Source organism: Bison bison, unplaced genomic scaffold (assembly GCF_000754665.1).
Source record: "Bison bison bison isolate TAMUID 2011002044 unplaced genomic scaffold, Bison_UMD1.0 scf7180017858048, whole genome shotgun sequence".
In the NCBI taxonomy this organism is placed as follows: Eukaryota; Metazoa; Chordata; class Mammalia; order Artiodactyla; family Bovidae; genus Bison; species Bison bison.
Window position 1 is genome coordinate 2,484,584 of NW_011488621.1, and position 16,839 is coordinate 2,501,422.

Below are 16,839 nucleotides of genomic sequence, written 5' to 3' on the forward strand. Positions count from 1 at the left end.
CTCCAGGAGTTGGTGATGGACAGGGAGGCCTGGTGTGCTGCCGTTAATGGGGTTGCAAAGAGTCAGACATGACTGAGCGACTGAACTGAACTGAATACCTATTCATGTAAAAACTTTCAACGAGCAACAAAGGGGAACTTGTTAATGAGTATCAACAAAAATCCAATAGCTAACATCATACTTAATGGTGAGAATTTAGGGGTTTTTTTCCCCTAAAAGATCAAGGCAAGCATGTCTTTTCTCATCATTCCTATTCAATACATACCAGAAAGGAAATCCTAGCTAATGCATTAAGACCAGAAAAGGAAATTAAAGATACACAGATTGGGAAGGAAGAAACAAAACTGTCTTTGTTTGTAAATGCTGTAATTATGCAGAAAGTCCAAAAGAATTCACCAAAAAACTCCTGGAAGTAACAAGCTTACAGTAAGGTTGAATGATACCATCAGTCAGTCACCTCAGTCGCTCAGTCGTGTCTGACTCTTTATGACCCCATGAACCGCAGCACACGATACCTCTCTGTCCATCAATTCTCAGAGCTTGCTCAAATTCATGTCCAATAAGTGGGTAATACCATCCAACCATCTCATTCTCTGTCATCCCCTTCTCCTCTTGCCATCAATCCTTCCCAGCATCGAAGACTTTTCTAATAAGTCAGCTCTTCGCATCAGGTAGCCAAAGCATTAAAGCTTCAGCTTCAGCATCAGTCCTTCCAATGAATATTCAGCATTGATTTCCTTTAGGATTGACTGGTTTGATTTAGGTCATACCTGAATGGCCTAAATGGTTTTCCCTACGTTCTTCAAATTAAGTCTGAATTTTGCAATAAGGAGTATATGATCTGAACCACAGTCAACTCCCAGTCTTGTTTTTGCTGACGGTATAGAGCTTCTCGGAGAAGGCAATGGCACCCCACTCCAGTACTCTTGCCTGGAAAATCCCATGGGCAGAGGAGCCTGGTGGGCTGCAGTCCATGGGGTTGCGAAGAGTCCGACACGACTGAGCGACTTCACTTTCACGTTTCACTTTCATGCACTGGAGAAGGAAATGGCAACCCACTCCAGTGTTCTTGCCTGGAGAATCCCAGGGACGGGGGAGCCTGGTGGGCTGCCATCTATGGGGTCGCACAGAGTCGGACACGACTGAAGTGACATAACAGCATAGAGCTTCTCCATCTTCAGCTACAAAGAATATAATCAATCTGATTTTGGTATTGACCTTCTGGTGATGTACTCATCTCCTGTGTTGTTGGACGTGAGACCTAATATAGAACACTAAATTATAAAACTTTCAGAAGATGACATAGGAGAAAATTTAGGTGACCTTGGTTTTGGTAATGAGTTTTTAGATGTTTAAGACCAAAAGCAAGATCTATGAAAGAAAAAACTGATATGCAGTACTTCATTAAAGTTTAAAATTTCTGCTCTGCCAAGTCACTGAGACAATGAAAAGACAGGCCACAGACTGGGAGAAAATATTTATAAAGCATATATGTGATAAAGCATTTGTCTTCCAACAACATAAGAGACAACTATACACGTGGACATCACCAGAGTCAGTATCGAAATCAGACTGATTATACTCTTTGCAGCCAAAGATGGAGAAGCTCTATACAGTCAGCAAAAACTGTGGAGCTGACTATGGCTCAGATCCTGAACTCCTTATTGCCAAATTCAGACTTAAATTGAAGAAAGTAGGGAAAACCACTAGGCCATTCAGTTCAGTTCAGTTCAGTTCAGTCGCTCGGTCGTGTCCGACTCTTTGCGACCCCATGAATCACAGCACGCCAGGCCTCCCTGTCCATCACCAACTCCTGGAGTTCACTCAAACTCACGTCCATCGAGTCAGTGATGCCATCCAGCCATCTCATCCTCTGTCGTCCCCTTCTCCTGCCCCCAGTCCCTCCCAGCATCAGAGTCTTTTCCAGTGAGTCAGCTCTTCGCATGAGGTGGCCAAAGTACTGGAGTTTCAGCTTTAGGATCAGTCCTTCCAAAGAACAGGTATGACCTAAATCAAATCCCTTATGATTATACAGTGGAAATGACAAATAGATTTAATGGATTAAATCTGATAGACAGAGTGCCTGAAGAACTATGGACAGAGGTTTATAATGTTGTACAGGAGGTGTTGAGCAAACCATCCCCAAGAAAGAGAGATGCAAAAAGGCAAAACGGTTGTCTGAGGAGGCCTTACACACAGCTGAGAAACAAAGAGAACCAAAAGGCAAGGGAGAAAAGGGAAGATATACCTATCTGAAAGCAGAGTTCCAAAGAACAGCAAGGAGAGATAAGAAAGCCTTCCTCAGTGATCAGTGCCAAGAAATAGAGGGAAACAATAGGATGTGAAAGACTAGAGATCTCTTCAAAAAAATGAGATACCAAGGGAACATTTCATGTAAAGATGGGGACAAAAAAAGACAGAAATGGTACAGACCTAACAGAAGTAGAAGATATTAAGAGGCAGGAAGAATACACAGAAGAACTGTACAAAAAAGATCTTCACGACCCAGATAACCACAATGGTGTGATCACTCACCTAGAGCCAGACATCCTGGAATGGGAAGACAAGTGGGCTTTAGGAAGCATTACTACAAAGTGAGTGGAGGTGATAGAATTCCAGCTGAGCTACTTCAAATCCTAAAAGATGATGCTGTTGAACTGTTGCACTCAATATGCCAGCAAATTTGGAAAACTCAGCAGTGGCCACAGGATTGGAAAAGGTCAGTTTCATTCCAATCCCAAAGAAGAGGAATGCCAGATAATGTTCAAATTACCACAAAATTGTACTCACTTCACATGCTAGCAAGGTAATGCTCAAAATTCTTTAAGCTAGGCTTAAACAGTACGTGAATGGAGAACTTCTGATATACAAGCTGGATTTAGAAAAGGCAGAGGAAAGAGATCAAACTGCCAACACCCACTGGATCATAAAAAAGCAAGGAAATTCCAGAAAAAAACACCTATTTCTTTTCTTGATTATACTAAAGCCTCTGACTGTGTGGATCACAACAAACTGTTGAAAATCCTTAAAGAAATGGGAATACCAGATCACCTAATCTGCCTCCTGTGAAACCTGTTTGTAGGTGAAGAAGCAATAGTCAGAACCAGACATGGAGAAAAGGACTGCTTCCAAATTGGGAAAGGAGTACATCAAGGCTGTCTATTGTCATGCTGCTTATTTAACTTACATAGAGAATACATCATGCAAAAACACCAGGCAGGATGAAGTTCAAGTGGCAATCAATACTGCTGGGAGAAATTATTAATAACCTCAGATATGCAGATGACACCACTAATGGCAGAAAGCGAAGAGGAACTAAAGAGCCTTCTGATGAAGGTGAAAGAGGAGAGTAAAAACCTGGCTTAAAACTCAACATTCAAAAAACTAAGATCATGGCATCTGGTCCCATCACTTCATGGCAAAGAGACTGGGGGATAAAATGGAAACAGTTATGGATTTATTTTCTTGGGCTCCAAAATCACTGTGGAAGTTGACTGCGGTCATGAAATGAAAAGATGGCTGCTCCTTGAAAGAAAAGCTATGACCAACATACAGAGCATATTAAAAAGCAAAGACATCATTTTGCCAACAAAGGTCTATATAGTCATAGTCATGGTTTTTCCAGTAGTCATGTATGGATGTGAGGGTTGGACCATGAAGAAGGCTGAATGCCAAAGAATTGATGCTTTCAAACCGTGGTGTTGGAAAAGACTCTAGAGAGTCCCTTGGACTGCAAGGAGATCAAACCAGTCAATCCTAAAGGAAATCTACCCTGAATATTCATTGAAAGGACTGATCCTGAAGCTGAAGCTCCAATAACTTTGGCCACCTAATGCAAAGAATTGACTCATCTGAAAAGACCCTGATGCTGGGAAAGATTGAAGGCGAGAAGGAGAAGGGAACGACAGAGGATGAGATAGTTGGATGGCATCACTGACTCGATGGACCTGAGTTTGAGTAAACTCCAGGAGTTGGTGATGGACAGGGAGGCCTGGCGTGCTGTGGTCCATGGGGTCGCAGAGAGTCAGACACAACTGAACAAGTGAACTGAACTGAGTATCTGAGACAAAAAACCAAAAAGAAGTAACACGCGAAAGACTACACAAAAAGAATACAAACAAGTACTTCACAGAGAAATACACACACAAGCAGAATGCACCTCAAGTCCCAAAGACTTTCCATTCTTAACACCAAGAACCTGAGTATGTTATGTTACAAAGAAAAAGGACTTTGTAAATGTGATTAAAGTAAGGACCATGAGCTGGGGTAGAGTACCCTGGATTATCCAAGTGTGCCCAAACTAATCACACAAGTCCTTAGAAACAGTGACCCTTTCCCACCTGTGTTGAGGAGGAATCTAACTATGAAAGGTTAAAAGAAAAACAGCACTGCTAGCTTTGAAGATGTAGAAGTGGTTCAGGAGCCAAAGGAATACCAGTAGCCTCTAGAAACTAGAGGCTAGAAAAGCAAGGAAACATTCTATCTACCCTAGAGCCTCCAAAAGGAATGCAGCCCAGCTGATACCTTGATTTTAGTCCAGTGAGACCAGTGCTGGACTTCCATTCTATAGAACAGTCAGATAACACATTTATGTTATAAAAGCCACCAGGTTTGTGGTAATGTGTTCACAATAGAAAACCAATTACATACAGTAACTAGGACATTAGCCCATTATGGTGCTAGTGCCAGCAACAATGGCCCTATATACATAAGGTTAAGCCACACTTTGGCTTGCTAAGGCCAAACAGGAACAAATTGTTTTGGGGGAACGTGAGGTGGGTGAGTAGGTACAGAGGACAGTTTTTCCTTTTGTAACCCTGCTATGGCCTAACCAGAAGAAGAAGACAGGCTTCCTTTACCTACTGCAAGATATCCAGAATAGAAAACCAGGTGGACATGCATGGGAAGTGGAGCACGGGGTTTGGTTTCTGGCACGGGACTGCTGCAGATGCTCTATCGGCTCCCTTACAGGAGAATCTAGTACAGAACTCCCTTCCTCCCCTCTTTCTTTCATTTATTTTGTCTCCTAGGGAGAGATGTCCAAATGCCAGTCAGAGGGCAGAAGTTTCCTCTGCATTAACTTTGAAACAGGCCATCAAAGAAACTAAGGAAGTTGTATGCCATCAAGGTTCATTACGTCCCATAACTCCTTCCTTTAGCTTGGCTTCACACCGGAGTACTTGTCCACATTAATGAGTGCCTGCAATGCAGGAGACGTGGGTTTGATTTGTGGGTCAGAAAGAGCCCCTGGAGAAGGAAATGGCAACCCACTCCAGTCTTCTTGCCTGGAGAATCCCATGGACAGAGAGGAGCCTGGTGTGCTATAGTCCATGGGGTTGCAAAGAGTTACAGATGACTGAGTGACTAAACATACAACATACATACTGGGTTTGCCAAAAATTTTGTTCAGGTTTTTTTGCCTCATCTTCTGGAAAAACCTGACTGAACTTTTTGGTGAACCTAATACATAACAGGTAATTAAATACAGGCAATAAAACAAAACCATAAAATTATATAATTCTGAAGTAATCAGGTTTTATTAATAGCTTAACTTTTAATATCTTATATACCTATCTATTGAAGTGGATGGATATATAATAGTAATAGGTGGTTAAAATATTATAAACATAACTGTAGAGTACTATAATGTTCTACTGAGTACTGACTACCAACATACACACGTTACTCAACTACTGAGTTTCCCTGTCTGTCCATACTTTACAACATCAGTGTGCTATAGGATTCTAAGGCACAATTCAATAATGTACATAGGAATCCTCTGTACAGGGTTCTAATAACACTGATTATCATCGTGACCATGACACTGTCATATAAGTAACATAACTGATAGACTACTGATGTTTTAAAATAATAGAGCAATCTCAGCCCTTCAATGAAAAAATGTTTCACTCTAATACAGAATCTAATGTCAGATAAACCAATTCCTCTTTCCAAAGACTTGGTTATTGGTTATCAGGCAACCTAAGAATACTTTTCAATACAATCCTATGGATTTGTGCTACATATAAGCATACATTTATAAAGGTAGTAAGGATCATAACTGTAATTTTAAGAGATAAAAGGCAATAAAACTTACCTATTACTACCACAGGCAAAGTCACTGATGAATCTTCAAGTAAAGAAGTTTCTTCAACTAATGGCATAGCTTTAACGTTTTGCCCCAAATTATCACCAAAATATTGCACTAATGAATTTAAAATCTCTCCTTCAGTTTCAGTGTCACTGTAGTTTCTTTTAAAAGAAAAACATGGAACAAAAAACAACAGATATACAGTCAATATAGCCTTTATAAAAATCTGTCTCTATTCACTTTTTATTTAGGCCACAAAATATTCAACAGTTCCATAAAAGGAGAAAAGGAAATCCTTTTTATTAATGCTTTCAAATTAGCTTAGCTACATTTCAATGTACACCACTTACTCAGAATCCTAAATACAGTGGTCCCTTGCTATCCAGTGGGGGTTGGTTCCAGAACCCAGCCCCCAAACACCAAAATCCATGGATCCTTAAGTCCCTTTTATAAAATGGCATATTTTTGCATATAATCTACCTCCACCCGCCCACAGAATCCAAGCTGTCTCTAGATTAACTATCACCTAATACAATATAAATGCTATGTATGCAGTTGTCTTCATGCAGCAAATTCAAATATTGCTTTTTGAACTTTTTCTTTCTCAAATATTTCCCATCTGTAGTTGGTTGAACCCATGGATGTAGAACCTGTGGATATGGAGGGCTGACTTTAGCTGCTGTCTCTTTAATGACTTGAAGGCAAGTTTTAAATAAGAAGCTATTTTTAATGACCAAAGACGCAGGACTGTATTAGGCATTTTTACAATTCTCTGACATCTCCTAGGACTGGAAAGTGTCTCCTTCACTTTTTTTTCCTTCCTCATTAATAAAAAGTTGTGTGCATTAGAGGCAGTATATATATATATATATATATACGTAGGCTTTCCTGGTAGCTCAGACAGTAAAGAATCTACCTTCAATGCGGGAGACCCAGGTTTGATCCCTGGGTTGGGAAAATACCCTGGAAAAGGGAATGGCAATCCACTCTAGTATTCTTGTCTGGATAATTCCATGGATAGAGGAGCCTGGCGGGCTATAGTCCAAGGGGTCACAAAGAGTTGGACATGACTGAACAACTAACACTTCCACTTTTCATGTGGAACAAGATAGCTACATACAGTATTATAAGGAAAAGTTACTGAACTTATATATTACAAATTGTGTGTTTTGGCTAAACAATAAGGTTTATACATCTTATTCTCAGAGATACTGAAAAGTGCAAAGATCTTAATGTTGATTTCCAATCTACCTTCTTTCCCAACTGCCTCCCAAGAAACTAGTTTTGGCATTCTGACACGTTCATGCAATAAATGGAGCATCCTTTGAGCACAGTTAATTTTCTGCATTATCCGAGATTACTTCAAAATAGAATTCCTGAGTTAGAAACAGGCCAATTATCTGAAAGTTAACCTGAGTACTGACTAGTGGGTGAGTGTGGTTATTGCTATTCCCCAAATGACAAACATGGGAATCGATCAGTTATTTCACAAGACTCACTGATCCTAGGGGAGGAAGACAAATGGAAAGAATTAGGCAGAGAGCAATAATTTCTCCTTCCTGCTGCTGCTGCTAAGTCACTTCAGTCATGTCCGACTCTGTGTGACCCCATAGACAGCAGCCCACCAGGCTCCCCCGTCCCTGGGATTCTCCAGGCAAGAACACTGAAGTGGGTTGCCATTTCCTTCTCCAATGCAGGAAAGTGAAAAGTAAAAGTTAAGTCGCTCAGTCGTGTCCGACTCTTAGCGACCCCATGGACTGCAGCCCACCAGGCTCCTTCGTCCATTGGATTTTCCAGACAAGAGTACTGGAGTGGGGTGCCATTGCCTTTTCCTTCCTATAACCCTCCAATTTCCCAAACTACCCTTGGAAAGGGCAGAGTTCCCCCAGGATACACTAACAGCTTTCCTTCCCCCAATAATTGGACTTCCCTATCAATACATTGGCGCATTATTGCCAGAACAGATTTCATTTAATATGGCTACTCCTCACACTGCAAGGCTGCCCCTGGAAGAAACAACTTAAGATCAATCATCCCTTTCAGATCATTCCATCTCTTATCATTGATCAGATCCAGATGTACTAGCTGTCTTGCCTTCTGCTTGACAACTTCTTGCTTGACGACTGAACTCAACATGAATGCATTACACTTGGGCTTGTCCCTCATACTTCTCCTAAATGTGTGTCAAGGACAGGTTCCTCAGCTTCCTTTGGATGCCTCTTTTTTCTTAATATATATACTTATATACTTTATTGAAGTATTCTTGACTTACAATGTTTCTGGTGCAGAGTCATTCAGTTTACATATACACATAGATTATTTTTGAGATTATTTTCTATTATAGGTTGTTACAAGATATTCACTATAGCTCCCTGTGCTATACAGTTAACCTTTGGGGCTTTTTGCATATCTATTTCTTTAAAATTAGAACTCTAGCATTCTATTCACACTACGTCAAACAAGTGGAATCAAAACATCATAAATTTTTCAGTTAGGCAAAAATTCATGTTTTTTAAAAATATATATATTACATACTATTTAAAAGATTTTCTACTATGCTTGATAAACGTTTGAGAAAGAACATTTAAAAAAAAAGATGGAATGGCAAAACTGGAAAACAAACTAAATGAAATCGTGGGAGAACTGAATGAAATACAAGAAGTGAAGCAAACTAGATAAAAGTAAAAAATCATCATGTAGTCCAGTAATTTTTAAACAAAGCTACTTATCAGAAACATATCTGGGGCTTTGGAGAAAAAAAGCAATATCTGGGCATTTGTATTTTTCAAAATATTCCAAGATAATTCTGATATGCATTTGGATTTTAAAAAGTGATTACAGGCTTTTCCATTAAATAGTAGGTTTGATGATATAGAATTCTATCAACTTTGTTGACAAATCATGATACAATGTTATTAAGTGAGTAACAGTTACATAATCAAAATAGTAAAAGATACTAATCAGTTTTCACAACCAATAGGGAGACAAAACATAAAAGAGTTGCAAGACAAAATGGGAACATGATTAACAATATAAAATAATTACATACAATATGAGGGATCAAAGAAAAGATATACCAATCTGAATGCAGAGTTTCAAAGAATAAAAGAGATAAGAAAGCCTTCTTAAGGGAACAATGCAAAGAAATAGAGGAAAACAATAGAATGGGCAAGACTAGAGATCTCTTCAAGAAAATTAGGGATAACAAGGGAACATTTCATGCAAAGATAGGAACAATAAAGGACAGAAATGGTATGGGCCTGACAGAAGCAGAAGATATTAAGAAGAGGTGGCAGGAATACACAGAAGAACTAAACAAAAAAGGTCTTAGTGACCACGACAAGCACGGTAGTGTAGTCACTCGCCTAGAGCCAGACATCCTGGAGTGGGAAGTCAACTGGGCTTTAGGAAGCATTACTACAAACAAAGCTAGTGGAGGTGATGGAAATCCTGCTGAGCTATTTAAAATCCTAAAAGAGGATGCTGTTAAAGTGCTGCACTCAAAATGTCAGCAAACTTGGAAAATTCAGCAGTGGCCACAGGATTGGAAATGGTCAGTTTTCATTCCAATCGCAAAGAAGGACAATGCCAAAGAATGTTCAAACTATTGCACAATTGCACTCATTTCACGTTAGAAAGGTTATGCTGAAAATCCTTCAAGTTAGGCTTCAACAGTATGTGAACCGAGAACTTTCAGATGTACAAGCTGGATTTAGAAAAGGCAGAGGAACCAGAGATCAAATTGCCAACAACCAATGGATCATAGAAAAAGCAAGTGTATTTCAGAACATCTACTTCTGTTTCATTGTGCTAAAACCTTTGACTGTGGTCATAACAAACTGGAAAATTTTTAAAGAAATGGGAATACCAAACCACCTTACCTGCCTCCTGAGAAATCTGTATGCAGGTCAAGAAGCAACAGTTAGAACTGGACATAGGACAACAAACTAGTTCAAAATAGGGAAAGGAGTACTTCAAGGCTGTCTATTGTCATCCTGCTTATTTAACTTACATGCAGAGCACATCTTGTGAAATGCTGGGCTGGATGAATCACAAGCTGGAATGAGGAGTGCCGGGAGAAATATCAATAACTTCAAATATGCAGATGATATCACCACAATGGCAGAATTGAAGAAGAACTTAAGAGCATCTTGATGAAGGTGAAAGAGGAGAGTGAAAAAGCTGGCTTAAAACTCAACATTCAAAAAATGAAGATCAGGGCACCTGGTCTCACCATTTCATGGCAAATAGATGAGGAAAAAATGGAAACACTGACAGGATTTATTTTCGTAGGTTCCAAGATCACTGCGGATGGTGACTGCAGCCATGAAATTCAAAGACGTTTGTTACTTGGAAGAAAGGCTGTAACAAACCGAGACAGCATGTTAAAAAGCAGAAACATCATTTTGCCCACAAAGGTCTGTATAATCAAAACTGTGGTTTTTCCAGTAGTCATGTACAGATATAAAAGTTGGACCATAAAAAAGGCTGAGCGCCAAAGAACTGATGCTTTTGAATTGTGGTGCTGGAGAAGACTTTTGAGAGTCCCCTGATCAAGGGGATCAAGCAGGAAGATCAAACCAATCAATCTAAAGGAAATGAACCCTGAATATTCATTGGATGGACTGATGCTAAAGCTGAAACTCCAATACTTTGGCCACCTGATGTCAAGAGCTGACTCACTGGAAGACCCTGATGCTGGGCAAGATTGAGGGCAGGGGGAAAAGGAGGTGAAAAAGGATGAGATGGTTGGATGACATCATCAACTCAATGGACATGAATTTGAACAAACTCCAGGAGATAGTGAAGGACAGGTTAGTTTGGTTTGCTGAAGTCCACGGGGTTGCAAAGAGTCAGATACAACTGAGCGACTGAAATGAACTGAAATAGGGGGAACTGGGAAATACTTTTAAGACCTTTAATGAGATATAATTCACAAATATCACAAATTTCACCCTTTTATTTATTTTTTTTGCAAAGTCATACAGCATGTGGATCGTAGTTCCCTAACAGGGTTCGAACTTATGCCCTCTGTAGTAAATGCACGTTCTTAACCAATGGACCACCAGGAAAGTCCAAAATTCACTCTTTTAAAGTGTACAATTCAGGGTTCTAAGTATAGTCACAAGGTTTTGCAATCATTACCAATAACTCCAGAGAAATTTTACCATCCCAGAAGCAGACACTGCACTCATTATCGCTCTGTCTTCACTCTTCCCTCCCCGCAGCCACTGGCAGCCACTAATCTACTGTCTTACCGCACGTGCCTACGCCGGAAATTTCAAATAAATGGGACCCGTCATCCATTATGTGGCCTTTGACATCTGAGTTCTTCCACTTAGCATGACCACAAGGTTCACCCATGTTTTGGATGTACTGGTACTTCATTCCTTTCTAGGCCTAAATAATATTCCACTGTTTAGATACAACACGTTTTGTTTATTCATTCATGAGCTGATGAGTATCTGGATGATTTTCTCTTTTTAGCTATTACAAATATTCTATGAACATTTGTGTATAAACCTTTACATGAACGTATGTTATTTCTCTCAGGTATGTTCTTAGAAGTGCACGCAATGGCTGGCCCCTAGGTTTAACATCTTGAAGAATCGGCAAAGTGATTCCCAAGTGTGTACCATCTTATACTCCCACCAGTGATATGCAGGTTGCAACGTCTCCACATCCTCACCAGCAAGTGATTTTTTGTGTTTTGTATTTTAGCTACCTTAGCAGCTGTAAAGTAGCATCTCACTGCAGTTCTGATTACCATTTCTCAATGACTACTAATGTTAACCATCTTTTCATGTGCATATTGGCCATTTGTATTTCTTCTTCAGAGAGTAATTCAAATTAGTTGCCCACTGTCCAACTGGGCTGTTGTTTTTACTGCTGAGTTTTCAATACTATTTCTATATCCTGGACATATGATTTGTTAATATTTTCTCCCATTTCGTGGGTTGTCTTTTCACTTTCTTTATATTGTCTTCTGAATCACAAGTTTTAATTTTTGATCAAGTCTATTTTTTTGTTGTTGCTGTACTTTTGGTGTCATATCTAAGAAAGCTCTGCCTAATCTAAAATCACAAATCTGTTCTCCTCTATGAGCTTTATAGTTTTGGTTTTCACATTTATATCTTTCATCTATCTAATTTTTTCACATGGTATGCGGCCGCAGCCCATTTCATTGCTCTGTTTGTGGATACTCATCCGTGGCACTATTTGTTGAAACACTGTTATTTCCATTTGCCTTGGGATCCCACAGAAGTCAATTTACCACCAGTGAAGGGAACTATTTCTGGACTCTCAGTTCTATTCTACTGATCTATGTTTACCTTTATGCGTGCATCATACTCTCTTGATTATTGTTTCTTTGTAGTAACTTGTGAAATTAGGAAGTGTGAATCCTTCAACTTTGTTCTTTTCTCAAGAATGTCTTGGCTATTCTGGGTTCCCTGCAACTCCATGTGAGCTTTAGAGTCTTTCCATCAATTTCCAGGAAGGAAAAAAAAAAAGGTAGCTAGGACTTTTATAGGATTACATTGAATTTGTATAGAAATTCAAGGAATATTGCCATCTGAAGAACACTAAGCTTTTCAACCCCTGAACATGGGATTCCTTATCATTTATTTAAGCCTTTCATTCTTCTCAGGGATGTTTTCTAACTTTCAGTGTACAAGTTTCACATTTCTTCTGCTAATTTCCAAATACTTCAATCTCTTTGATGCTAGTATAAACTGGATTGTTTTGTTAATTTCACTGTCAGATTGTTCACTGTTAGTATATAGAAATATAACAGATTATTGTATGTTGATCTTGGATTCTGTAATATCACTGAATTCATTTATTAGGTCTAGCAGGTTTTATGTGTATGTCTGTGTGTGGGCCTCAAGCAATTTGATACTAGCCTCTCTCAAGACTCAAGTAGAGTATGTGGATCCAAAGTCTTAACTTAATTCTCCACTGAGTACAGGTGATTTGTTCTGATTTTCTACCATTGGTCATAAGTTTAACCTTTGTGTACCTAATCCATAATATTGGTATAAACTATTTGTAATAAACTTTCATGGTACTTGATAAATACTGGTTTAACACAGGCATGAAAAACTGAATCAAGAGATGAAATGAAAATAGGGTTCACTGAATTTACATAAAGCAGCAGTGAAACAAAGGCCTATTAGTAAGTATTCTTTGTAAAAAACTCAGAATCTAAATTATAAATTTAGTATTTCTGAACATATTTTATAGTATATGCATACCACATCACGGTCTAAGAACAGTGAAAATTTCCACTTTAGATATCCAATTTGCTGAATGTTTGTTCTGTTTAAAACAAATACTCATTTTGAGTAATAAAAATATCTACTTTTCCTTTATTCGGGGCAATAAATTAGAAAATATAATTAAATTTTAGGAAACAGTAAAGAACAGCACTTTATCCATATGCAAAAAGTTACCATATTGTTAGGCATCAAGTTAGACGACTATTTGAACTTTAAGATGATTTTACATGCCTTCCATGTTTTGTTTTTGAAACATTATGATCCAAAGTCTCAAAACAAATTAAAAGGATGGCACAGGTAACTTATATGCGGAGTACATCATGAGAAACGTTGGACTGGAAGATACACAAGCTGGAATCAAGATTGCCAGGAGAAATATCAATAACTTCAGATATGTAGATGATACCACCCTTATGGCAGAAAGTGAAGAGGAACTAAAGAGCCTCTTGACGAAAATGGAAGTGGAGAGTAAAAAAGTTGGCTTAAAGCTCAACATTCAGAAAACGAAGATCATGGCATCCGGTCCCATCACTTCATGGCAAATAGATGGGGAAACAGTGGAAACAGTGTCAGACTTTATTTTGGGGGGCTCCAAAATCACTGCAGATGGTGACTGCAGCCATGAAATTAAAAGACTCTTACTCCTTGGAAGGAAAGTTATGACCAACCTAGATAGCATATTCAAAAGCAGAGACATTACTTTGCCAACAAAGGTCCGTCTAGTCAAGGCTATGGTTTTTCCTGTGGTCATGTATGGATGTGAGAGTTGGACTGTGAAGAAGGCTGAGCGCCAAAGAATTGATGCTTTTGAACTGTAGTGTTGGAGAAGACTCTCGAGAGTCCCTTGGACTGCAAGGAGATCCAACCAGTCCATTCTAAAGGAGATCAGCCCTGGGATTTCTTTGGAAGGAATGACGCTAAAGCTGAAACTCCAGTACTTTGTCCACCTCACGCAAAGAGTTGACTCATTGGAAAAGACTCTGATGCTGGGAGGGATTGGGGGCAGGAGGAGAAGGGGACGACAGAGGATTAGATGGCTGGATGGCGTCACTGACTCGATGGACGTGAGTTTGAGTGAACTCTGGGAGTTGGTGATGGACAGGGAGGCCTGGCGTGCTGGGATTCATGGGGTCGCAAAGAGTCGGACACGACTGAGCGACTGAACTGGACTGAACTGAACAAAAGACTTTTCTCACATCTAGCAATACTTTTCTAAATGATCAAACTACAATGAAACGTTTTACTACCTGAGTTTAAACTTTGGAAGCATAAGCTTAGACTGTTACCAAACTGATACTACTATAAGAAAAACTGCTAAGTGTTAGTCCCTCAGTTGTGTCCAACTCTTTGCAGCCCCACAGACTGTAGCTCACCAAGCTCCTCTGTTCAGGGAATTCTCCAGGCAAAAATACTAGAGTGGGCAGCCATTCCTTTTTCAAGGGGATCTTTCCCAATCAGGGATCGAACCCAGCGTCTCCTGCATTGCAGGCAGAATCTTTACCATCTGAACCACTAGGGAAGCCCAAAACAATGTCGTAAAGTCACAAATGAAGCTACTCTTTATCTTTCAGAACAGTAGGTTTTCTTCCTCTGAAAGTTAGGAGACAACTTTCTCACAGTCCTTATCCTTTCAGATAAAAGACAAGATCCAAAATGTAGACATTATCACAATTGGTTTTAAAATGCATTCCTAATGAAATTGCTCCCCACAAAAAATAATATTAGTAAATTATAAACCTTTTCCTAAGGAAATGTTTTAAATATTAAATATTTTCTGTTAAAAATTTTATATAAGAGCTGTTTATGCAATGAAAATATGGTTTATCAACCACAATTTTTATCCTTTGGCTAGCAGGCTTGTTTTCTTTTCTCTCTCAAGATCAAACTACAGCAAATACCTTGTTTTCATCTCCTCCTCCAAATTTCTGTACAAAGAGGTAAGCATATGATATCCACTACCTAGAGTTAGTTGAATGGCCATGAATCCCACGCCATGTCCTTAGAATTCAACTGTATTAAAAGGTGTCAAAAAGTTTTCGGACAGTACCTTCTAAAGGGGATATTATTTTCTCAAGGGCTTCAGTCTAACAAGTTTTCACTAGGAGAACTTGTTTTCTAGAATTCTCCAAAGGGTACCTGATACTCTCAAATCACTGTCAGGTAGGTAACAAATCTGCCTAGCATTTAAAATTCAGCAGTTTATTACATAAAATAATTTCTAATATCCAGAATTTAGAGACTCCTACAAAATTCACTGAGATGGTGGGCAAATCTGGATTACTGAGCTATTACAACAGGAATTCTGAGTTTTCTCTGTGCCTAACACCCAACTTTTGCAATTTGGTGAAGCCTCTGGACCTCTTCTTTGAATATTATTATTAAACATATAATAGGATTTACAAGGAAGCTAAAAAGTAAACTTGGAATACGTCTTTATGTACTCCTCCACTATATTAAATAACCAGTATAGTGACGCAAAATAACTAGTGTAATCTTGAAGAAATAAACAGTATTTCTAGGTATCTGCAACAACCAGTGTGGCATGAAAACATCTGTGATTTCTACTGATGACCAAGTCACAAATACTACTGTGGCTTACTGCTTATGTTCACAATTGAAGAACAAAGATTTTGGTTAAAGTTGAGTGAAAATGCCTGGTACCATTCTATACATTCAAGTTCATGATCCATCTAAAGTCTATATATGCACCCCAATTAACTCGATCAGAATTTCGTATTTTACAAAAGAAGTTTTGCTTATCATCATCCTAGCACATTTGCGTATATATAAAGCAAAGCATTTTATGAAAGTCTGCGTTAAGTTTAACTTGGCTTCAGGACAAGGTTAAAACTAGTTTCCAGTTGTTTTAGGTCTTTCTATAACTGAATGAGACGTTAGCCAATTGGGCTAGACCTCGTGCATTCACTTTCATTTTAAAACGTATCATCTGTATCAACCCTAAAAACGGTCCCCATAATGTAGGTCAAGAATCGTTTCACATGTTTCAAATTTCTACAATATGCCTGACTTACATGGACTAACATCTTAAAAGTCAGAAACCTATTTGTACCTAGAGCATCACATTTTAAACATTAACTCCCTGCCTCCCTTCAACCCAGTAACTTAGGTTATCAGGTTTTTTTTAACAGAAAAAAAAAAGTTTAAGATGCGGGTGTTACATTTCTATGATATACGTGACTTAACAAGACTAACATCTTAAAAGTCAGAAACCTATTTGTACACCTAGAGCATCACATTTTAAACATAAGTCCCTGCCTCCCTTCAACCCAGTAACCTAGGTTATCAGAATGCTTTTACAGTTTAAAAAAAAAAAAATGTTTAAGATGTCGGGGCGGGGGTACCTCAGAGCCTTCACTGAAACTTCGCTCTCTCGTAAAGTCTCGGTTCGCAGAGGCTCGGGGCCGCGCCGTCACGCGCACGGCCCAGGGCGAGGAGGAGCGGACGCCG

At 39.0% G+C, this 16,839-nt stretch overlaps 1 protein-coding gene across 2 annotated transcripts in view; it reads right to left on the bottom strand.

Annotated features, from left to right (window-relative positions):
- OSGIN2 (oxidative stress induced growth inhibitor family member 2) overlaps positions 1-16,816 on the bottom strand; it is a 30,537-nt gene extending 13,721 nt beyond the window's left edge. Inside the window, exons 1-2 of one of the 2 annotated variants that reach the window (XM_010862091.1) lie at positions 16,734-16,816; positions 6,098-6,252 (exon numbers count right to left, since the gene is read on the bottom strand). In XM_010862091.1, the coding sequence (XP_010860393.1) occupies positions 6,098-6,164 (67 nt within the window). In that variant the 5' untranslated portion in view covers positions 6,165-6,252; positions 16,734-16,816. Of the gene's footprint in view, positions 1-6,097; positions 6,253-10,103; positions 10,133-16,733 lie in introns of those variants that run through there. The other variant, XM_010862100.1, reaches the window with a different exon arrangement.
- Positions 16,817-16,839: the final 23 nt, after the last annotated feature.